This window comes from Lissotriton helveticus, chromosome 2_1 (assembly GCF_964261635.1).
Source record: "Lissotriton helveticus chromosome 2_1, aLisHel1.1, whole genome shotgun sequence".
NCBI classification, from domain to species: Eukaryota; Metazoa; Chordata; class Amphibia; order Caudata; family Salamandridae; genus Lissotriton; species Lissotriton helveticus.
Genome location: NC_136059.1, coordinates 1,643,020,566 through 1,643,045,614, shown reverse-complemented (window position 1 = coordinate 1,643,045,614; position 25,049 = coordinate 1,643,020,566). Strand labels below are relative to the sequence as shown.

The window sequence follows — 25,049 nt, the reverse complement described above, 5'->3', positions numbered from 1 at the left end:
TCAACCCCTGCCCGCCCAGGAACTAACCCCATCTACCCTAAACAAACATTTCACTCTCCAGAAGCTACTCGCCAACAAACCCTTTACTCCCAGGGACTAACATCCTTTCACTTTCCATGAACTACTCACTAACAAACCCTTTACTCTCAGAGACCAACACACCTTTCACTCTCCTCACACTGAACGCCATAAGCACCGAGCTCACCTATCAGGAATCACTCCCTCACAAACCCTTCACATTAACCACAGGCCAACAAAACCTTCACACTCCAAGAACTTCTAACCGAGGAGCGCACAATCATGTTTTCCTTTCTGAACAAATATGTGGTTGGCAGGTGACATTCCACACACCCCTCCCACCCCGATATGGCGGGGGGGGGGAGGGTTGTAATACAGGGTAGGACAGGCGACACCCGCCTATATTCCCACTGCCATTGTTCACCGAGTCGTGGAATTAGGTGTATTTGTAATTCTTTGTACTGGATCGGAGAGCCATGTCTGTCCCTCAAATCCCCTCTACCTTGGTAAGTTTTTCCACTGTCTTAATACATTCTGGTGCCTGGAGATATTTTTTCTACATCTTCGCATTCTGCGCAGGCCTCGTCTTCCTTTCTGAAAGTGTCGTGTGCAGGAAGAATACAACAAATATATTACATTTCAGTGTGTGGAGATTGCTTCCAGCCTACCACAGGAAAGAAAGCGTCTTCTTCGTTCTATTTCACAATTTGAAAAATGTGCCTTTTGGAAAAGTTCACCTCTCCTCTTCCAATCGCCTGGTGACGATGAACTTTGTAAAGCAGTGGGCTGTGTGTGTCAAAATAGATCCAATTCTTTTTAAACGAGCACGTGCTGCTCTCGGGGGTCATGGAGCCGAAGGAAGCGCCCAAGATCCTCTCCTCTCCCGTGCTTTCAACGGATTGGGTCCGGCCCGTTCAGGGTTGGATTTGGGGGTGTCAGAGGCAGGTTTGTGGGTCGGTAATTGCCTAGAAGTGTGCTTTGTCCACTGGCGCGTGGAGAGTTCTGCACCGCAACTGTGTCATATCCTGTGTCCTCCCTGCAGGCCTGTCCTGGTCCTCGGAAGAGGCCTCTCTGCTGATGCTGGTGAGTGCAACGAGATCTACTACTGGAGCCAGCAGGTACTTCCGCCCTGTGGCCTGCTCCATGGCAGAGATATGTGTTGATTGTGTCGTAGTTACTGCGTTCGTTGTTGTGTGGACTCACACATTTGTGGTAAACTATATTTAGTCATGTCTGAGCTTTCGGCACACACCACATCCTTTGAGGAGGGATACTTGTTTATATTACACTTGGGAAATCTCATAACTGTGTTAAAAAAACATTTTATATATGCTGGTACATGATTTAGGGGTCGTCATACGTGTCCTACTCCATGTAAGCGTCCTCCGTTATTGCGTTTGTCAAATACTATATATATCATACACACACACAAGGTGTTGAAGGGAACCAGAGACCCCGGGTCTCAGTTAGAGGGTCTGTGTTATCGTTTTGTGAAAAGCACTGTACAGTAACAGTGCAGTATTTTGTAGTGCTCCGATATCTTCTAGAGATGTGCCCTGCCTATGACATGAATCCACTGAGATACGTTGTATCGCTATATTAAACTGTACCCTGAAGGTGTTGTACACAACCTCTCAGGACACACTAGTGCCTTTGGCGTGCGCTGTCTTAAGAAAGATCTGTGTGTTAATTTGTCTGTGTCAAACACACACAGTTAGGGCAGACAGGTCCCTTTGGAAAGATCCTATCCATGTCCAAAACGCGTTCTCCTTGCTGCAGTGTGTCAAACATTTGAACTGGTTCTTTAAACGCAATATCGAAAGGACATGGCACAAAAGCCATTTGATATCTGCCAAAAGCCCCCTATAACTGTGTCCTGTGGCACAGGCCCTGTGTCCACCTGTCGTCGTATGACCCTCTACTACCTCAGACGCCCCGGTGGGCCCTGGGTTCCCGCCTCGTCTCCTCCAGATTCCCGATTTCTCCCCAAGCTTACAACTCTCTGCATATGGACACAACTTTTTTTCTCTTCGGTGTCGACCCGACTTCTTTTACCCCCCCACCCCTGCCTCATACTGATTGTGTCTACCCAGCTTCATGCCACTATCCCTTGCTTCTGCCATGTCGGATGCACTGATGTGTTGTAAAGCTGCTGCTCTTTCTTTAACCGTTTGTGGCACTGCTGGTTCGCGCTCTCCTCAGCCGCTCTGGCTGCCAGAAAACTGCAAAAATAAAAATAAATGCCACCTCCGCATATCTAGGCACCTACGCGTGGCATATGGCGCTACCTATGTCTGTGCTATTCCAACGCCAAGCCAGGCTGAGATCCGCGGATCTTCAGCCCCAGCCTGCTGGTTCGTGTAGTCTGACGGTCCAGGCCTTGGCGCGGTCACTGCTGGAGTCTGGGGGTGCAGTCCGCCCTGGATATCTCATCCACCCTTGGCGTGCCCTAACCCTCACCGCTGCCCGGATTCCAACCCCCAGACTTCGGAAACTGTAAAACTACAAGCGAGTTCTCTACGACCGTGACAAACTCGCCTGGGCTGGATAGGTTTTTCATCTTTTTGTAATTTCTGTATCTTTCTTGCTGTTACTTGGTGTCTATAATTTGTTTAACAAGTATTGTTGCATTTGTTTTGCTTTGTACGTTTCTTCTAGTCCAACCCAACTAGTTTTATCACTGAGGGCATTTCCAGAACTTTAAAGAAGGAACACTCGCTGCTTCGATCCCGTGCTCCGCAGTGTCTGCTCGGACTTTGGGTCCCACTCCAAACCTCTTCGACGTCCTGACATCTGCCCTTTGCCCACCGTCTCTTCCAGCCTTTCACCCTTTGTATTTGCCCCTTCCAACCACTTACACTCCAGTGTGACACTCGCTGCCATCTCGTGCCTCAGGTCGTTCATTCTCCGGCTCCCCTTTTAAAATCTGCCCCTTCCGTCTTGTGCTCTTTGTTACCTGCCCGTTTGTCACATACCCTTTCGTGTCTACCCCTCCACGAACCCCGTCTGTTACCTGTGGCCCCCGCTCTTTCTTTACTCACACCTCTAGGGTACCGCTCGGCCTCATTTCTCTCTTGCCCCTGATATAAATACACCCGCCCCGCAGCCTTCGGGAATGTCGCGACGCCCTTAGCACACTTTAGCAAATCCTTTCTCGCTCTCGTTTCTGTTGAAGGAACGGAGATGTTTTCGAGTTAAAAGGGTTGTTCCACGTGGAACAGTTTCTTGTGGGAATGTGGTCAATTCTGCAGTCAATTATTTCCCTGTCGTGTCTGATCGAATAGGGCGCAGTAAGGTGATGTGTGTTTTTTGTGGAATTGTTAGTTTATTTAGCGCACACCGGGTATGCGCATTGCTTCTTGGCTCTTTGATTGAGGTGTTATAGTTAGCTGGCACAATGAATGGATGAATGGGAGGCTCCAGTCATGATCCGCAGTGTAAACAATAGTAGATGCATAAAAGTCTCGAGCTCTATGACTGGGATACGAATCTGTGATCTGCCAGAGTTTGGCGGAAGTGCGTTGGTCTGGTGACATACCTTAGGTTCAGATGTGTGACCTGCAGGTTACAGTGGCAAACTCAGCTCGCGGGGGCAAGGCACCTGCTACTGTCGTATTGGAATTTGTAGCTGCAATGTTCACAAAGATAGAAGTATGGAGCAGGTGGTTTAACCCACTGAGCTCCAGCTCTGCGGTTAAAGAAGTGATCAGGCATTGCCTTGCCTGGCATCCCCCACCCATGGCTACCCTGCCCGGTCGAATCTGTGCAATATCACGGGACCTCATTACCTGCACACGTTTGATGCGTTGGATATCTGGTCAATGTTTATAGCGCTTTCTAGTTTGCGTCTTCTAGGAGTTATGGGGTGTGATTTATCCCTAGTGGTATTCTGAGGTCCGGTATCTCTCCGGCCACATGTTGCGAACTGTTTAAAGGGCCATCTTTTCTCTTGAGGCCAGGGAGAGGGTTATGTGTCACTAACTCCCAGGACCGGAAGCCTGTTGCCTGCTTGCAGTCCGGTTTTGTGTGTGCCTCTGTTGCCTGCTTGTGACCCGGTTTTGTGTGTGCCTATGTTCCCTTCTTGTGATCCAGTTTTGTGTGTGGGTCAAATGCAATAGGTGTCGCATTGCGAGAGATTAGGCTATTGGCTTTGTAAATGACAATGCCATTTATTTATGTTTTCAAAGCCAACACATAAATAAAAATGTTGTCATTTACAATGCCAATAGCTCTAACTTTTCCAAAGGCGAAACCGTTGCATTGTAAATGCTTGTTTCCTATCTCAGAAAACTGCAGCACTTAAAAATGTCATTTACCTCTTTGCAGAACCTATCAAGTGAAGAGATCTTAGTTCTAAGCCAGATTTCCCCACCTCACCAAACGGTGTGATCCTGGGCACACTTATTTTTCGTCCTGGCCGTCAGTACCTTTATCAGTATGAATTGTGAGCGCCTAGATGCAGACTATCACAATTTTTAATAGCCATAAAAGACAAATATACAGACCCTTCAGAAGCCATAAAAAATAGAACCGAAATATATTATGAGATTTGCAACGTTTTAGGAACGAGAATACAATCTTCTCAGCAAATAAAAAAGCACTTGTAGGGCCTAAAACTGTAATATATTGTTGGAGTGAAGCTCCTCTTACCTTGTTTTGAGCCGACATCTGATTGCATGTGGGAAGGATGCGCTCCAGGCGAAAAATGCTCGTCACTGTACGTGATGAGGGGCGTGAGGGGATGGACTGCATGCGACGGCTGCACCACGGGAACTTTGTTGGACTGCAACAGAGGGAAACACAGACGATGATTACAATGAGAAGTTCAAACCACTCCACTTGTAAAGCTTGAAACCAAGCTACCTCAATGTGAAATGGTGAGAGATATAACTGGGAAGTAAGACAAGCCAAACATAGAGCAAAGAAGGAAGGAACATTCCCCATGATCACCTCCCCAGCCGACACCTCACTGAGGTAAATACAGAATACTGCTGATTAAGCGTTTATAGTGAATAATGTAAGATTCCAAGCTGAAACCTAGCATACTTTAGAAACAATGTGGGCCAGGTTGGAGAAATGTGTTACTCAGAAGCTATTTTCTCTTATCCCCACCAACACCAGCCAGCCCTCTGAATTAATTGTAACTAGATCGGAATGTGTGATGATCGTTGGAAACTAGCACTGTCTCTAGAAATGATTTTAAGGGGGGGGGGGGGGGGCGCACACAGTAGGTCATAAGTAACAATGGTGGGGCTACCTGCAACGGGCATTTGTAAATAGAGTGTGAACACAAACAAACATTTATATACACACACACATATGTATTCACTGAAAGAACCAAAGGTTAAAGTGATGTTATAATTAGGAATTGTAATTATATCTTACTTTACATTGTAAAGAAACCTTAGAAATTCTCTGAAAAAAACTAAAGTTACAGTGACGGTATAATTAGGTGAAAAAGTCAGTGACAACATAACGTTTTGAACAAAACAAAACACAGAAATTCACCAGTTATAGTTAGTAGAACTAACTATAACTTGCACTGTTTATGAACTCACATATTACAACACTAATGATGTGTTAATTGCCACCGTTTATGACATAACTGATGACATCTCCAGTGACATCATTGATTACATCCCTGATGACATCACTAATAGCATCATTCAAGCTATGTTTCAACTCATTACTCAGTAAAGGAGTATGGCATTAGAGGTATGAAAGTAAGCATGAAACAGCTCAAATTAATAGAAAGCATCATTAATACCATCACACATACAACCCCATTAGGTGACACAAGCTTGTTTTATGTGCAACATTGACCCTATACCATATACTGCATGAGTAACCGAGTTCATATTAATAATCAACCACACCAAGATGGGTACCCCCTACTGGTGTTCAATCGGTATAAAGCTGTTCAGAAAAAAAAACTATTTCTTCTAGATACTCAGCTTCTGTTACATAGTTAATGACCTTCTACGGACAGCCTTAACTTGTATCAAACCCTTCAGTCATCGAACCTACAGTGACAAACAAAAGTGGATTTTAAATCTACTTAAATCTGGTTTAGTATGGTATTTTTGCGTATATATATGTATCAATATACATGTAGGACCACTGGTATTATGCAGCAGGGGAGTGCCAAGTTATACTGCAGGGTTGCGGAAATTATATGTTAAGAAAAGGCAAATTATGCAGCGTAATGGAGCACAATTTGTGATAGTATTACTTCATTATTTTGTCATTTTTATGCTTGCTAACACTGACTGAGCATTAGTTGCACCTCATTATCACCAGTTTATTACTGAAATATTGCAATAAATAACCACCAGAAAGGTGATCAGTCAACCTTTGCAAATGCCCTTCCACTGCGCTGCAACACATGTCGCTGCATTTTTAATAACTTTTAAACCGTTTGAGCAGCAGACTATTTTTGGGTCAAATCTGCAGATTATGCACACATCCATAGAAAGTCAGGTTAGATCTATTTAAGCAAGAATGTAGGCTCATGTATTGCTTCAAACAAACATGGCTTTGCTGTGAAAGGTAGATGGACAAATACATTTGCATGAAAAGGTGCAGAGTTGTTTTTTTTGTGTTCCCTCTTAGCACATTCAACAGCTTTGGTGGTGGGGCACAAGGAAGGACCAGGTCAAAGTGCTGGAGAATGGGCCCCCTCTGGCACCCATCTAATTATACCACTGTAGGAAGAGAACATTTATTACATCACAATTAAATAGTGTGTGGACTGTCCCTGCAATGTAAAAATGATCAGTCCTGGTGTTAGCATAAATGTGCAAACACTTCCCTATTTTTCCCTCTATATGTAAAGCCTTTTTAGGTTGAGAATTCAAGACCTCGTATATACTTTAGTATATACTTATATGTGTCTGTACTTTGTGGGCTCTGGAGATCAGCCCTAGGACTTGTCTGCTTCAGTTTAGGGACTTTCTTTTCAGCTGCCTCTATTTAACTGTCTTGATAGAAAACGACCAGTAGAGGTCAGTAAAATACCAGAATTGTTTTCTGCTTGTTCAACTGCCTCTATTTACCCGTCTTGATAGAAAACGACCAGCAGAGGTCAGTAAAATACCAGAATCACTTTAGTATTCTCTAGATTCCAATCCATAGAAATTGTCTTCCACGAGCACCCGTAGACATACAAAAAAAATATAATCTTGTATTTTCAGTGATATGACCACCGAAGGCCCTGATTTTACATTAAGCTAATGACAAGGGTAACTCGTCATGGAGTGCCCATTCATTTCAATGGAAATGAATGTAAATAATCAGAAGTACCTTAGCATCCAAGTGGTAACCACTTGGATGCTAAGGTACTTCTGATTATTTACATTCATTTCCATTGAAATGAATGGGCACTCCATGACGAGTTACCCTTGTCATTAGCTTATTAAAAACAGAGCTTTGAACTATACCATTTCCAGCTGAACTGCAACATTTCTCTCCATGTGTTCCCATACCTGGCATGTCACGGGGTTTAGTGCTTACTTTCCCTCCATGTTGAAGAACAGTAGCACCCAGGCTAATGTGCTGCATAGCTAAATACATTTAAGGTCCCAAAGGTGAGCCCGATTGCATTGCAAATGCGTTTTTACGTAAGAATCACACACCCTATTTATTGCCCTTCAGAATAAGGTGGAATTTCATGCCCTTTGCCTCATAACTTCACCACTTACGCCAACTGTTTGAAGATGCACATTTACGTGCGCAGTTCATTTCTGAATACTTTTGCAAATATTTTTAAACATTCACAGAGTTCTTTCTGATTTTGTGGGCGTTTGCAATATTTACAATGCGATCTCCCAGAAGAACATCTATTTCCTCAGCTAACACTTCAGACCATAATTTCTGCAACTGTAACTGCCATCTGCCCCAATAAATATCCACAGATCCTGATTCTGTGGTTCAGTATCAGCCGCTAGCACTCCTAAATGTACCATTCATATATAAAATATTTTGTGATTCGGTATGTAGGTGCGATTTAGTTTAAAAAAAAATACAAATAAAAAGAGGCCGGAGTATGGCTATGGAGCCACGGGTCCTAATGCAAGAAATGGGTCCTCACCACCCGTGGAAATAAAAGACAATCCTAATTGGGATGCAGTGGGCCCCTTAAACATTGTGCACTGGAGCCTCTGCGCCTGATAAACTAATGATTTCTATGCAACCAAAAGAGACTGACCATCAAGACAGAACAAAAACACAAGCCGAAGTAGCACATTTGCAAATATACACATGAGTCAAAAACGTCTATAAATTAAACAGATTGAAGCCACTGCGGGAAGAAGACACGGATAGCTATGGGGTGATGAAAACACTGGAATGGGTGCATATCTAACAAGACAAACAGCACAGTCACTAATTAATAAACATGACAACCGAGCATATATTTGGGTAATCCCCAATGAGGAATATTTTCTCTTTAATATTAGAAAAATACTATGTTTTATTTTAGAAGCAGCTTAACAAACAGAATAAATAACATGCATTGTCAAACCCATTAGGTCTGGCCTTAGCAAGCTGGGGTGATAAATAATTTTTGCATTTCTATTTTAAATAAAAGACACAAAAATAACAAGCATTTGCAATGCAATAGGTCTCGCATTAGGAAAGTTTGAGCCATTGGTATTGTAAATTACATTTTTTTTATTTATGTGTTGGTTGTGAAAATAGCTAAAGTAATAGCTTTGTCATTTACAATGCCAATAGTTTTAACTTTCACAAATGTGACACCTATAGCATTTGTAATGCAATATGTGTTGTATTTTCACGAAACTCCAAGAACAGAAGTGAAATATTAACATTTTTTTGTGACATTTATAAGACAGACGTCATTGTTGTTCGAGTACTTTACGCTGGCACACCTCTTAAAATTATGCAGAGTACGCATGATCTGTATTAGCCGCAGTAAGATTGTTTTTAATGAAAAGTGAAATCGAACTATTGTAAATAGCAGCTTTTGAAACTGAATAAAATTGTTAAATACATAATGGTTGGACAAGACCCTCTGCATATTGATATTTTTATTGTATTATACAGTTGAAAAAAATCCAAGGTAACAGTCAACTACAGTTACAGGAAATGTCATATACTGGAATTATATGCAGTCAATGGGATCCGGATACTTCAAGGTCTGGAGGCAGCGGAATGTGTCATGTTATTTAGATCGGAGGTTTCATTGAAATAGATTTTTCACCCAGTCTTGTTCTTTAGGAGCAGTTCCCTTGTCCTGTCGTAAAGCTAGTGGTCTCTTTGCGAGCAGTAATGCATATGCGTCAGTTTACAAATAATCACTGGAATCTCTGCTACATAAGCCGGCAGTGCCATTAATGGTGAAGGCATGGATTGTACTGCAATCACATCCAATAGTGTCTCCATTACACCAACCCGATATGAGTACACCGTCACTCCAGGGACTGGAAATCTACCTCCAGGGCATGATGACCCGTACATACTACGTCTGCACATGATCAGCCTCCTGCAAATAGAGATGGTCTACACTGCCAAAGTCGGGCTGGATCTAAGAGACTGCAAATAACTTTTAGATTACCACACAGTGTATGGACTAACGAATAGACGATATGATATGGCTTTAGATCTCAAAAATATCAAGTCAGAATTAGTAGTCTACAAGTTAGATAACATTATTTTATTATCCCGGGTGATATTCTTCAAAACATGGTGGGCAACCAGCAACATCCGTGCACAACACTTTGCTCACCTACTGTAAATACATAAATAAATAAATAGCGCCTTCGGGTAAAGTCCGCGCTATATATAAATGCATAACTAACTAAAAATATAAATAACGCAAATCACCGCCGTCACTTTGCCGGCCTGCGAGCAGGAAGTCAGGCAGGCCGGCGCGACAACAGGAAACAGGAAGTAGGAGGGCGGGAGCCTACCCCGCCTCCCACGGAAGAGCCGGAAGAGCCGCGATTGGTTGCAGCACCGGAGCAGGCAGGAGCCTACCCTGCGCCCCGGTGCCGAAGAATGGAGGAAGAGTCCTGCTGCCGGTGAGTGGGGCTTCGCTTTGTGGCTGGCCTGCGAGGGCGGGAGGGGGGCATGTGTGGGCGCGCGCGCGGCGGCGGCCTGTGTATGTGTGTGAGCGTGCGTGTGTCTTGGAGTCTGTGTGTATGCGTGTGTGACTGTGGGGGAGGAGGAGGAGGGGGTTGCCTGTCTGGGTGCCTGCGTGTCTGTGTAAGTGTAAGTGCGAGTGCGCGCGCGCGTGTGTGTGTGTGTGTGTGTGTGTCTGTGTCTGTCTGTGTGCATGCATGCATGCGCGGTAGGCTGGGAGTATGGGAGGGCGGCGCAGGACGGAACGTGCGCGTTCGCGCACACCAATCCAGCCTGGACAAACTCGTGCACCTTCTCGTCCGTCCTTCCCTCGAGACAGCTAACTATACGTCTCCAACCCTGGACGCATCCTTTGGATGCTAATTCCAGGGCGAGACCTAAAAAGGACACAAAAGCAAAAACATGCGGCTGCTCAAAGTGGCACCCATATGCTTGTAATTTCAAATTTAAATTACAAAAAAATAACAATTGCATATATTAGAACAATGCGGGCACATCCTTGCAGGAAGCTGTACTTAGAACTCTCTTTGTATACTCTCCTTTGAAGTGTCCTATTACTAGTTCTAGCATAATACCCAAGAATGAAAATTCAACGCAGCATCCCCAAACAAGACACATGCTGACCATAATTCATCTAATTATGATCAGTTATCGACACTGAAGAACGTCATAAGACTGCGATCACTACCACATGGCACATGGTTCAGTTAATCTGAAGTGTGACTATCACTCTGCCTCGAAACACTAGCCCGCACCCGGCGCAACATGGACATCGTTGGTTACTGCTCATGTTATTGGGTCAAATACATAAATTTGCTCCCTCAACTCAACGTCCTTATCTCCCTCAATAAAATGTATTCAGTGGCAACATTACTTTTGTACCAACAGATGGCCTGCTACAAAGCCCAATGTAAACTGAATGCACCTTTGCAGGACTGCATATTAATAATGGGCCTTGATAAAGGTTTAAGTCACGTCGAAACATAAATCAGCTGATTAAAGGATTACTAATGATGTTGTTTTGTTTTTTAAACATATGTTTTATCTGTTTGCAAAGGTTTTAATTATTCAGGCAATAAAGAGATTACTTACTTTAAAAAAAATCCAATTTATCCATCCTTTCCAAATTTCCTGTACAATATTTGACCTCCCTTTATTTTCCCTGTGAATAATGAGTCCATATTTTGTTCACAATACAAATGGAAGTTTGTCTTAGCCCCTGTTGTAATCAGGGGCGAGCCCTTCATGAGAGCGGAGGAGGGTAGCCCAGCTAAAAAGATACCCCATAACAGCTGAAAAATAAAATGTTAAACAAGTATTTATTACCATTTTATTTTTCAGCAACCCCTCCTGAACAGAGTGTCAGAACAGTGCAGGGCAATTGCTGCTGAGTGGCAGCAAGGAGCTCTGAACTTGTGTTTGAAGTGCGCATGTCGCTTTGGTCGGCCATCTTGCAATGGCCAGCCAGACATGCACATTTTAAACTTCTCTAACCCAGCTGTCTTAGACAGCTGGGTTAGAAAAAGCACAGGCCTCTAGCGCTCTCAAGAGCGCTCAGAAAGGCCCCTCCCTCCAATCCTGACGCTTCTCTCACAGCTCCAGTATTAGGCAGTGCAGTTTCCTGGGTCTAGAGCTTCGAGGAGCGAAGATACCTAAGAGAGGAGGACATTGCGTGGCAAGTCAGCAAAGTAAGTGTCCTTTAAAAAAAATATTTTAATTCCACCCGTATTTCGCTCACCCCCCTACCCTAAATACATGCCATCCACCACTGGTTGTGATGAAACTTAAGTATATGGTGCCTTGTAGTCATCTTTCCTTAGAAGTTCTGTGCTGCCTTCCTTAACGTGTTTAAGTCGACTTTCAATATAAGAGGTTACTAAGAAGCATTGAGACCCCACCCCAACAGTCTCATTATTTTAATTTTCTTTAATTCTTAACTACAAATCTTGCCTCCCCTCACTCTGCTGTGCATGTCTGTAACTTTTCTAACACTTGAGGGTCCATTACGATGTCGGGGGGTTTGCCTCCGCCAGGCTGGTGGTGGCCACCGCCGGCCTGGCGGAGGCAAACCGCCCGACATCGCTAGCCCAAACCCCCCCCCGCCATATTAGGATGGCGGAGGGGAAGGCGGCGGTGAAAAACACCGCCCGCCTGTTTTCCGCCCCGGTCGCCTTGCGGCCGGGGCGGAAAACGAGTAACATGGAGGCGGTGTCTGTTAGACACCGCTCGCCATATTACTATGGGCTTCTTTGAATGCCTTTCCGTGGCGGCAATGCCGCCACAGAAAGGCATGCGGTGTTCACTCTGGGGACCCCCTGTGGGCCCCAGAGTGAAGGCCAAAGGGGGGTGGCACACGGGGGGTACCTGTGGTACCCCCCTGCCTTTGCATAATCGAAGAGGCAGGCACCGCACGGTGCCTGCCGCTTCGATTGTGCAAAGGATGCTTTTGTTTTGTAACATTGTGGCGGGCGGTGCAGTGAGCACCGCCCACCACAATGTTAAATTGAGGAATGCGCCCGCCACTGTGGCGGGCGCATCCTAATGGCACTGTCGGGACCCCCGCCCTTTGGGCGGGCGGTCCCACTTTCCGCTGGGTGGCGGGCGGGCATCCTAATGTGCCCCTTAATCTTCACCCCATAAACAAATTTTTTAGGATGGAAGACATCAGTGATTATTGATTGCAGGTTTCGGGCCTTATATTTCACACCGTGTTCAGCTACAGTTTACACTGCATTTATATCTACACATCCATCTAATCAAGTAAAAAGTATCCTTAGGAATTAGGTTCAATTGATGATTGTAATTTACTGGGACAGTTTTCCATGCAGGACAGGGTTTGACTCACCCAGCAAATGAGTAGTAAAATCCTTCAACATGCGTAGAGATAGAAATGAGGTGTTAGGGCCAAGGTGAGGGTTATAGCTAGAAGGCGGCGGTTGAGGATACCCGTGTTAACGGAGGATATGCTTCAGCAATAAAAGATGTCCTCTTTTCAACAGTTGTCAAGGAGATACATCAGTGGTGATGAGGATGACATCTTGCTGGGGCAAGGCCTACTAATTCTTCATTACAGTAACTCTCTTTAATTGGAAATTGTTGGATGCCACTAGATTGCCTGTGATTCTCAAATGTCACTCTGGACTTACCTTCCAATTAGATTAGCTATATTCTGTACTCTATCATCCAACCCTTCCAGGTTTGTGAACTATGCATCTCAATTTAAAACCTGCCAATCATGAGCAGCTAATGTTACACATCTAAGGCCTCTGGTTAGGTAGTGAAGCTGCAGAATGCAATGGTTATTTTCGTAGTTTCGCGGGAGTGTACTCAACAATTTTTTTTTTTTAAATGTGTTGCTTTTTTTTGCCAGAAACCTTCGCGGGAGTGTACTCAACAACTTCCCAAAGTTTCATGCCGATCGGATGAATGGTGTAGTAATGCATAAAGGACAAACGGACATACTTTCGTTTTTATATATATAGATAATACATTGCACAAATTGTTAATATGGAAGATGAATCTGAGAAGGGAAGTCAAAAGCGACAGTTGAAGGGGACAGTTAAGAAGTTCGTATGTCTTGACAGATTGCATCATACTTCGATCATGCAGCTTATTCATGAAAGGTGTACCTTTAACTGACATCAAGAGAATAACCATACTTTCTTCCCAATCCAAAATAATTTGCAGAGGTGGCTCCTCCACTATGGCAGATAAGGGTCACACCACGGCTTTCTCGCAATGCGAGAAGCAGAAACATGAAAAGGTAATAACTTTTAGTTATTACCATTTAATGTTTGCGTTGCTTTGAGGGCGGGTGGGCAGGAGGGCGGGCATGGCTGCTCTGCTCTTTGAGCAAGGGAGGAGTGGTTTGCCCACTCCTGAGTACGCACAAACTTTTCAGTTGGCACTCTCGGGCCGCCCAAACCAGTCATGCGCACTCTGCCCTTCTTCATGCAGGCTGCAATGAGAACATGCCCACCCCATAAGCCCCTGGCTGGGCGCTGTCCCGACCAATCACAACGTGATTGGCTTAGGGGAGGGAGCCAGGCTGCCAGCTCCCTGTTCCAGTCGGAGGCAGGAGAGCAGGAGCCGAGAAGAAGTGGGACCCAGCCTCAAGGTAAGTTTAAATTATTCTTTTTTTATTAATTAACCCACCGCACCAACTCCCCTGCGACCCCCTCTCCCCACACGACCTCCCCCCCCCGTGTCAGCCCCCTCACCCAGGCCCGGACTGGCCGTTGTGGGCACCGGGCAATCCCCCGGTCGGCCGCATGGGTGGGGGCCGGTTTTGGGCCCCAGGGGGCCGTTTTTGTCACAGGACCGCTTTTTGCAGCATAGCTGCAAAAACGGCCCTGTAACAAAATCGGCCGAAAACCGGCCCTGGCAAAGAGTGCGGTCACACCCCCAGGGGAGAGGGGGGGGGCGGCTGAGCACTTTGCCAGGGCTGATTTCGGTTCCCAGTCCGGCCCTGCCCTCACCCGCTGCCAGCCATGCCGGCCGCGACTGATCATTTGGAGTCCTGAAAGCACCATTCTTTCAACAAAGAGGAAACACTACAGGAACACAATATCTACCATGCTACAATTCTAAAAGGTGGATTCCCACAAACCAGAACAGGCAGCACCTCAGACTCTTGCAGCATCTCTACCAGACTGGAACAATCATAGGCCACTCTGATAACACTGCAACAGGGGAAGGAGTCATGGCAGGGTACATGCTGTCATACCTTAAGCCGTCAGTCAGATAGTGCCGTCATATCATGGTTGAAATACCGACCTACAAAAATATCACATTCACTATATCGCCTACCACTACATCATCAAGGTAAGTGTATATTTACTATTCTTACTGCCTGATCCACTTACCTTGACAATAAAGTAGTAGTCGATGTAATGAATGCAATATTTCTGTAGGATAATATTTCAACGATGATACAGTGGTAGAAAATTCTTCATTCACCGTCTGCAAGCAGATCGCCCAGCACAGGTCAGTCAAGTACTTTCTCTCTCACAGTTGTTTGCCAACATGTCTTTTATGTCCCTTCTGTGGCATCCACAGGGCCGCCACTCAGAATACAGGTCTCCTGAGGGCGAAATATCAATGCCCTGAGATTCAGTATGGTCCCTTTGTTTAAAATTTAAGAACTCTGCAAAAACCTTAGACCTATCATAGTAATTCACTACATGCTGAATTGAAAATCTATGGAGGAGCAGCACAATGGAAAAAGTAAAAGAGGCAAACTGCACTCTATAGCACCATATTTATGATAACATTACAGAGTGCATGAAAAGAAATCCCACAAAACAGAATAAAGGGCAACAGCATGTGAATGGGAGTAAAGCGTACAAATATTCCCTTTTTTGCACCAAAAAAAAATCCTGTTTGAAAGTTTAATTGTTTTATATCCAACTGCACTTTGACATCCACTCATAATGCACTATGGCTGGCTGTCAATCTGATCCCGCCAGTAATCCTGGTGAGAGTGCTACAGGTAATGTGCCCCAACATTACTGAGCAGAACTGGCATTTTTGCAGCCTTCATTTTTCCAGGTAAAGCCTGCAATATTCTGAGTTTTGCTGCGTGCAACTGGGGAAAACAATTTATGGCCCTCATTTATGAGGATTTGACGTAGCGCAGCAAGTCAGCTTGCTGCACTTCCCTACACCAAAGTATAAGAGAAGGAAGGCACCACATTTATGCAATACAATGCACTCCTGTCCTTTCCCCCTGTGCTGACGCCATGGCGCAAGAGTGGCTATGTTCAGGGCCGGACTCAGAACTCAAAGCTGCCCTGGCAATTTTCTCAGTCCAGCCCTCTGAGGCTGGAAATGCTTGATAGATGTTTTTCTTACTGTGGGACGATATTGCAGCACCACTGCAAAACCAGCCCCCAGTAGCAAAACCGCCCCCCACTGCTGCAAAAATGGCACCCACAACTTACTAGCCTCCCAATGACACGCCTGATACCCTCTACGGCCAGTCCGGCCCTGCCTGTGTTGTCGGCAGGATTATTTTTGTGCACACCTTTCCGCCCAGAAACAACCCTAAGATGCATTTTCCTCTTTCCATGTGTGCTGCATAATGGAGCACACATGGAAAGAGGAAAAAACAGGGAGAAATAAAGTTATTTCTCCTCGTTAAGCCTCACTCCGGGAGGCGTAAGGTTTTAGCACTTCCCCAGTTTATATGCTCTCGTAAATCTGGAGATGTGTCAAAATCCATTGGCGTTGCATGGGAAAACCTTCGCAACACCCATGGAACGCCTCCCAATCACAGAGTAGAAGAACGTAGTGATTTGCACTGCCTTGCCTTACTCCCTATCCATGAGGCCTTCAAACCTACACGTGGTGGTTTTGTATGGCTTCATAGATATGATTTTGTTATTTGCGCTGCCTAAGCGTCACAAAAAGTGACGGCTCAGGTGGCGCAAGGGGCTCGTAAATATGCCCCTATATTACTACATTATCACCCATTGCAAAATGTGGAACGCGGAATGTGGTTGGAAAACTGCACTTGGCGGCATTGATATTTTCCCAAGCCCTATTACCACAGCAATATGTGGGTACATAGAGAGCGGGGCAAGTACATTACTACATTACAATGTGAATTTCCTAAAAAATATTTTTGGTAGAAAAACATAAAACGCTACATACAGTCGTCTGAGTCACCAATACTTGCACTCCTGACTTCCATTTGACCTACAGCTCATAATAACCCATTTAAAAAATATATGCTCTCATTTCCTATAATAGCTGATAACATCAGAGAAGAGCTGTAATGTTTTCTATTTGGCAATAATCGAATGGTTGTGTGTTTTGATAACAAGAAACTTAATGAAAAGATTAATTAAAAATAAATAAAAAGCATGAGCACATTTCTTGAAATTGACTTGAACACACACCCTACCACTCACTGAAATGAACACTCCTAGGCTGCGGACTGCTATGCAAAGTAAATGCCAAAGAAAGAGCTTGCGGGGCAGAAGCGAAGAGCGGCCGAGTTAAATATAGACAGGTTTTCCTCTCGCATCCGCTCTTCAGAGCACCACCTTCAGGAGATTGAGTTAGCAGGGAGTATCTTATTAATGTCGGACCCATCCCTCCAGTCATATTACGGCTCAGAGTCTGGTGGCATGAATTTTTTGCTAAATTATGCTATTCCTTGCTCTCCTCTTAATTTTACGGTTTTCAACACAGATTTGCTTTCCTGTGGGAAGGAGATAAGAACCTAAGCATTTTAATTTAAGCCGCGGCCTTGTCTTATATGTGGAAAGATGGCTGGTGAAAGCAGCACTCTTTAGGTGCTCTGAATGAAGCAGAGTCCAATTTTTGTGACCAAATAACAAAAGCTTTTTAAAATCACTCTCGTATATGCAACTGGCATCCCTCAGGCCCGCATTTTTGCACATTTCAATTCGACGGTCTTTTTTTATAGAGCCAATATTTCAGAGAGGCCGTGTATTCATAGCTAAGCCTCTTTAGACTCTCCACTTATATATAGGCTGTCTTCTTCTCTCACAGCCCTGTTCTTCATGAAGCCACTCATTAGTCTACCATGTTTGTTTGGGGCACTGGCATTCTCAGCGCTTGATGCCTTCCCTATGGCATTCTAGGCACTACCTCTGAACACAAACAGGCATCATTTAACCATTTAACAATGCCATAAGTAACCTTGAACTAGATAGACAGCATGCCATTTCTTCAAAATGCCCGTGAGAAGTGACGACATGCAGTGTTTGACCCCCATTTATGACGTCACAGTGGGTACCCGCTGCAGGTTCAGTTTTTAGGCTGATGGTATAGGCGAAAGGCAAGGAGTGGAAACTGCAAAAAGCAAACTTTGCTTTTCCAGGCCTGTTTACTTCCTGCCCCTGCCTTCGTGAATCCTAAGGCCAGGGGTGGCATGGGCAATGCCAGGTGTACCAAAGGGCAAGTCATGGGTTACAGATGTTACTCCAAGCTACCTCAAGTGACCTCATTAAAAGCCAATGTACAATGCAGAAGTCATCAATCTGTGCTAAAGGAGGGTCTGGACTGGTAACAAGCCAATGAAGTATCAGAACCGAACGCAGTCTGGGGTGAGATGCGTTAACTGCTTGTCTGTTCTTCGCACGGCAAAACTAGAGATGGCATGATCATTTCAGTCTCCTATGGTGTAAAACATCAATTCCCCATGATCATCAGTAGACCACACTTCTCGTCTGAAGCACGCTGGGCAGTTCTTTAACCACCCAGACTCAAAGCTTGAAGATAATGCATGGTGGACCTGCAGACTTTCAATAGACAATGCTTCTCTTTCAAAATATGCATTAATATACCTATCCTTTGCCCCCGGTCAGTGGAAGGGTTAGGCAAAGAAAGAACCCTAGACCTAATGCCAGGGAAAATCCCATAATCAAAGTACACACTAAGCTCAAGGCTATTTGGTGCACAGAACTTGAGTATTTCCAAATTGGCACTCAATATGCTGTTCAACCTGTGTCCTCCAATTGACAATAAGACATTAAAAACAAGGTTGGAAAGACACTAAAACCAATATGAGTGCACCCCAGTAACAACCAACCTAGACAAACCAACTACCAAACTGCAGGTAAGAAAGGAAAACTGTGTTCTTCAGAAAAGCATTCATGTATGCTCTCTGACCATCTCTAAGTCCGTACTTGTTCTCATAAGAGGACAATGACATCCGATGAACCACAGGACTGCATCAGGGTCAGGTCAACTACAACAAGTTTAAGATTTCATAATGGTTCAGAGAAGGACTACGCCCTGTAACTCAAACAAACGTTTGGAGCATGAATTGGAAGGGTGGAGAAATGAAGATCCAAAACGAACCACTCAGAATCTCTTCAAAGGCATAATGAAACCCAGAAATAAAGACCTCCTGGACGATAGCATGTTACAAATGCCCAAAACAAACAAGCAAACAAACAACTCAATAAATATGTCACACATGGGCTTCCATGTTGTCAAAAAGGATGTGTCTTGCCATTAACATGCTGCTGTGCATGGGGTCTCTTCCCATTTGCCCGAACACTCTAGTTCACAACTATACACATTTCCAAATCCGCCCCTAAACCAGTGCTGCACTGGAAGCTAAGAGCAGTCAGAGAAAATATTTTTATACCAACCCCAGATTGCAGTAACTGAGCGAGCCCAAAAGTCTGAAAAATAGTTTGAGACCTCTTCCCTACAAACTTCTGGAAACAGGGACAAAGAGTTTCATTACACTGTACAGTTTCCAAAGTATTGGCTAAAATGTTGCCAGTTTTACCTGCAATTCTGAAGACAAACTGGTGAAATATTCCAATAATGTAAGATCGGGCAGGTGCACTATTTCTCAGATACAGTGTTTCCTCTGCAGTATGTGCCTACAAGAATGCCCCACTTTTGTACTTTAGGTGCTAGCCCTAAGTTTGATCTTACTATTTTAATTTCTGAACTAGTCTCGGGACTAGAGCGACTCATCCATACATGCTAATCCTCTGATATGTTTTTATTAATCACTAGCCCTCCCACTGTTCTACGGATCACTCAAGATGTCGAGACATTAAATTGGCCAGGAAATAGGAGTGGCAATTCTGCCCACAGCGGAGAGACTGTGAACGTCGCTACTGTGAGCTTGAATAACAGGCAGGATGCGAAGGCACTGTTAAACTCCTTGCTTATTTGCTTTCTGTCAGTGGTTAAGTTGTAAAAAAATAAGTGCTGGGGCTCTTGCCAGGAGCCAGCATGTACCATCCCATTTCTCCTGTTAGCATCGCCTAAAACAGAACCAACTACTAACAATGAAAGTGGGAAGAGAAGGTGGTGTAATGGACAGAGCTGTAGACTTCAGAGCTGCGGAACCAGGTCCGAATCTAGGCGTCTACTCAACATACTGTGATTCTGGGCAAATCACTTAATCTCCCTGTAAATTAATGCGTCCTTAACTGGTGCTCATGGAAAGTGCCAGTGTTGATGATTAAGTGCTGGTGCTGGCCATCGGCTCCAATTAAGCACTGCTTTCTGTAGAACTTCAAAAAGTTTTAAAATAGCGAGTACGTTGCTTTTTAATCATAGGTAAAAACAGTGTTTTTGGATGCTCACTTACAGCAAGACAGTGGAAGGCCACCTCTGATAAAAACCAATTCCCTGAAATCAATAGTAATCTTTGTTTTGAGCTACAGCACTTGTTCATAGCAAGGATGGGCCTTTTTTCACTGGGCCTTACGACAGGGCCAAATGAATGCTCAAATTACATGTGTAAAGCACTTGATTTCGGAGTGCAAATTCACGTGAATTTGAAAGTGTAAATCTATTTACATGCACATAAGTTAGGGGAAAAAATCTGCTCCCACAGAAGGAGAGTGAGAGTTCCAGGCGGCATGCCCTGAAAAGTTTGTATAGATCTAGAAACTCCAAAGCCTGTCGGTATTTAGAAACATTTTTCTCTTTATGCCCAAACCAAAAAGGGGGGAATTTTACTCATACCAAAGTCAAGAGGAAATCAGTTTCCATAGTGAAAATGGGCAGGTAGCAACTCTAAAAGTGGTGCGATGAAGCTAAAAAGGTGTTCCCCAAGGGCATTCTTCCCAAAGAAAAGCAAAAACAGCATGCGATAACTGACTTTAAGAATTTACACATGTGTAATTGTACACCAAGTACTACTGCCATGTAACCGATTACACTTGTGAGTACTTGCAGAAAGCTGAGACTGCCACCCTGACATCTAAACAATAAGAAATGCAACTAACTTCAAGCCAACAGACCACTTCAGCTAAGGTCACTGAGAAGCCAAGAAATGCAAAATGCACCCAGATTCAGAAAGCGCTTCAGGACCCTACTGATGGTGGGAATGCACTACAACAATGAAGTTTCCCAGGTGGATTGCTGGAATGTTTTGACATTTAATACCAGTTGTAAACCTGCCCTCATATGTGGGTGGAAACCTATTGTTTTGTAAATTGAGACCAGTGTCTCCAAAACCCTTAGTGCATTCCATTCACTTCTAGCTGTGAGTACTGAGCCATTGGCAGAGTACAAGTCCTACCTCACTTTGAAAAACTACTGGGCAAACCAAGAAGTGCTACGGGGAACAACCATGTAGATAGAAAGATGCATGTATTAAGTGCATGAACAGACACACAGCACAAGAGATACCTAGGCTGAAAGATAGAGAGAAAAAAAAGTGTGTTATATAGACAGACAATGTTGCTAGGAAGATCGGCAGACGGATAAAATGGCATAAACATAGGCAGACAGCTACGCAGGCAGGCAGATAGACAGATAGACAGATAGACAGATAGAGTGAGGGCGATAGATAGATAGATAGATAGATAGATAGATAGATAGATAGATAGATAGATAGATAGATAGATAGATAGATAGATAGAGTGAGGGCGATAGATGGATAGATAGATAGATAGATAGATAGATAGATAGATAGATAGATAGATAGATAGATAGATAGATAGATAGATAGATAGATAGATAGATAGATAGATAGAGTGATCGACGGATGAAAAACTGAAAAAAGCTGAGAACCCTGTCCTGATCAGTGCCATCTTTAACGGAAGTTGCACAGCCAGAGGGCTACGAAGGAGAGATGCGGCTGGCGCCCTGCCCCTCGCGCTGGGAGTATAGGGCACAAAATGACTCATCTTCACCCAACTTCATTTAGATGAGTGTCATGAAAATATGACTGCGAGGCATAAAGAGTGCAGATAATTCAATGCAAAGCTCGGGTACTCCCGCTCTCTCTCCAGGGCCCGGGACTTAAAGGATCAATCCAACAGTTGCGTTTAGCCGGGATCGGCTGCCCCCAGCATCCTTTACTGTGCGTGACCTTTCCACTGTCTCGTGTAACAGAGAGAAAAAGCAATTACAACCGAGCAAGTGAACTGGTTGCAGCCCACAGGGGCCGCATCCCCGATCAATGGCTGCAATCCGTCCAAGAAGAAAGAGCCCTCAAAGGCCCGCAGCTGACATGAACCAGACTGCCCTGACCTCTGACCCCCTCTGTGTTCGCCGAGCGTTTGATGTGCGGCCAGCGGTAATTACTGCAGCCAGCCCCCGCCCGCCCGCTGACAGGGCAGCAGAGCCCGGGACAGCAGCCTCCCGGTGGGCGGGGCCTGCGCAGCAGCTCTCGCGCGGCACAATACTTATCAACAAGCCTACTCTGCAGTGTCGCTTCGCGTGACACTTTGTGCATCCGAGACAGCAGCTGATCTTTACTGTCCTGTCACTCAGGCCGCTACTGTCTGAAGATATAGGTTGGCCTGCACGTTAAATGTATCGAATGTGATGACAGTGTCTGTATCTCAGTTCCATATCCTCTCCCACTTTAGACATAGCCTTGCCTGCCTGGCCTGCTGCCACCACCCTTGCAGATTCAAGGGTAAGTAGGGAGTCATTTTCAGGTAGAAAGTGCTCAAAATTCTGGACTTGACTCCCAAGAAAGTTAGGCAGTTCACTGGAGGATGCTGGCAGCACCACCTCCATCACTCGGTGTGGTCCAGCAGGTAAATCCCATCAATGGAACTACACGAGTCGACGTCTAATCCTGGAGTTACCATATAGCCACAATATGATGGTAATAATCTTGACCAAGGTAGGAATTTGCACAGGGGACCGAACACAGTGGTATTTCGCTAAAAGTGCAGAAACCCTGGGACTCGTCATCAGATCCACCGCAATCACAGTTGTGGTGTAAAGGGCAAGTTGGAAATTGTGGCATCAGGTCATATGGTTTTTCATCCCACCCTTTGCCATAAGCCACATTCTGTGCTGTTGGATAAACACTTTATGAAATAATACCTCTGCTTCCATTTTTGTCAAGATTAGGAGCATATGGGCCAGGCTAAACGGTGATAAGCTTGTGCTAAGAAAACTCTACTGGAACTTGACATTCCCCCAGGGGCCAGAGTACATTCTCGTAGTCTACACAACAAAATGTAGCGCAGAGAAAATGTTATGGGCTTTATAAGAAGCAGCTGCGCACTGCAGTCTCGATTCTCCTTCTTAACCAAATTGTTTGTTGATGAACAAAGTATGCTCTCTCTGTGTCTTTGTTCCTTTATCTGCCAGTATGTGACAACCTTGAAAGAGGCTCAGTGCAGGAATGTAGACCAAGGACAGGTGCCCATGACAGGTCCCCAACAGAGTTATCATTCTTACACAGTTATAGTTATTTCATTCATTTATGGCAAAATGAGTGTAGTAGACATAACATGACCATCTGTTATACAACTGTCCAGTGGCAGCTGGTAATTCTAGCAGAGGGGGCTGCAGGAGGCCAGACACGCACACATGCACACTCACACCCATGAATTCACAGGCACACACACATGCACAGCACGCACTTGCATTCCAAGTCATACATACACCCATGCATGCATGCACTATACATGAAAAAACATAACACTTACCTGCTACAGCGTCTCGGGAAAGGAGGGAAGCCCTGTTAGCCCCAGGCGGGTTGGGACTGCTGCCTCCCACTGGCGTAACGAAAAGTGAGGGGGCCTCATTAGGGCAACCAACGAGAGGAGGCAGCAGTCCATACTCTTCAGAGAGTGAGATTGGGGCGAAGAGAGTTGCTGACCCCAACCCAGTCTGTGACGAGGTATTAGTGATAGGCACTCGGCCCTGGGCACTTTAGGGATGAAAACTGAAGTTCCCAGGTCTGAGGCTATCAGTGAGGCTCGACATGAGGAGTTTTTTTTTTTTGCAGAGTTTTATATAGCGCGAACTAGACCCGAACCGAATCAGGTATCAGAGCGCTTTACATATTTTCCAGTTACGTTACATGAGGACACACTTTCATTTTTTAGGCACGGGGAGATTAAGTGATTTGCTCAGAATCACAGGAGGTTTTGGCGTCGTTACCGAGACTCGAACCCAGATCCCCAGGTCCGAGCCAACCGGGCTGTGACATCTTCAATCCGGCTAAGTCCAGCTCAGGCAGCCAGGTGTCTGTGCATTTAGCGTATGTATAGGTCCAGGCTGCCTGACATGAACATGAAGAGTCTCTGTCAGGCTGGCCTTTGCTTAGGGTGACAGGCACTCTTTGGGTTGGGGAAAAAGGGTGCGGGCAGGACTCCTCTGCCCTTTAGGACTTACCGCTGCTGCAATTGGCCCTCCTTGATGAAACACCACAACATTCTATTTACTATCAGTTCTGTTGTTTTTCTTGTATTATGATTGCAGCAAAACTGTGTGAAAATAACAAGCTTCCAAGACATCTCAGAGTGGTAAGAACACAGATTACAAAGGCTTTTTTTAATTGCAAAGATGTATTTTCAGTTTCTACATCATGTAAAGTTACACTTATTACTCAGATTAACTAGGCATCTCTGACTATTTCTGCCTTACACCATTGAGAGTGATGTAGTGAGAATCTTGACTCATAACAGATTATTTTGGCTAAAGGTTTCACTTTTTTTTTTGTTGTTGAAAGAGCAAGCAGAGTTTATTGATAATAAAGTAAACAAAAGAGCGGTGGGTGGGATCTCAGTCACTGGTAATTACTCAGGTTGCATCCCAGTTCATCATTACCTTGCATACTAGGCCACCTCAGATTAGACCCAGTCAGATGCAAATCAACCCTATCCCCGTCCCATCTGGAGCAGCCCAGATGAACCACCAAGCCAGGTCCTCCCTAAACCAAAGCAAAAGCCACCTAAGACATGTTTCTGGGTTTCACACATTGGTTCTCTCAGCCCTGTTAAATAAGAGAAGCTGGCAGCTGATGAAGACACTCCTTCCTCTGGATGATGTGGTCATGCTTTGTCAGATCAAGAGACAAGTGTGACATTGGGTATGATCCAATGATCCTTAATTTGTCAGTATTTAATATACTGAAGCACCTTCATAATAGAGTCAAAGTTTGTAAACTTACCGAGACAAGTAGGATGTTCTTGCTCTTTTGCATCTACTCCAAACATGAACCT

At 44.7% G+C, this 25,049-nt stretch overlaps 1 protein-coding gene across 3 annotated transcripts in view; it reads right to left on the bottom strand.

Moving 5' to 3' along the window:
* LEF1 (lymphoid enhancer binding factor 1) overlaps nt 1-25,049 on the bottom strand; it is a 247,784-nt gene that overhangs the window by 90,779 nt on the left and 131,956 nt on the right. For all 3 annotated transcript variants that reach the window (XM_078676590.1, XM_078676591.1, XM_078676592.1), the window contains exon 4: nt 4,669-4,801. In XM_078676590.1, the coding sequence (XP_078532716.1) occupies nt 4,669-4,801 (133 nt within the window). The remainder of the gene's footprint in view (nt 1-4,668; nt 4,802-25,049) is intronic.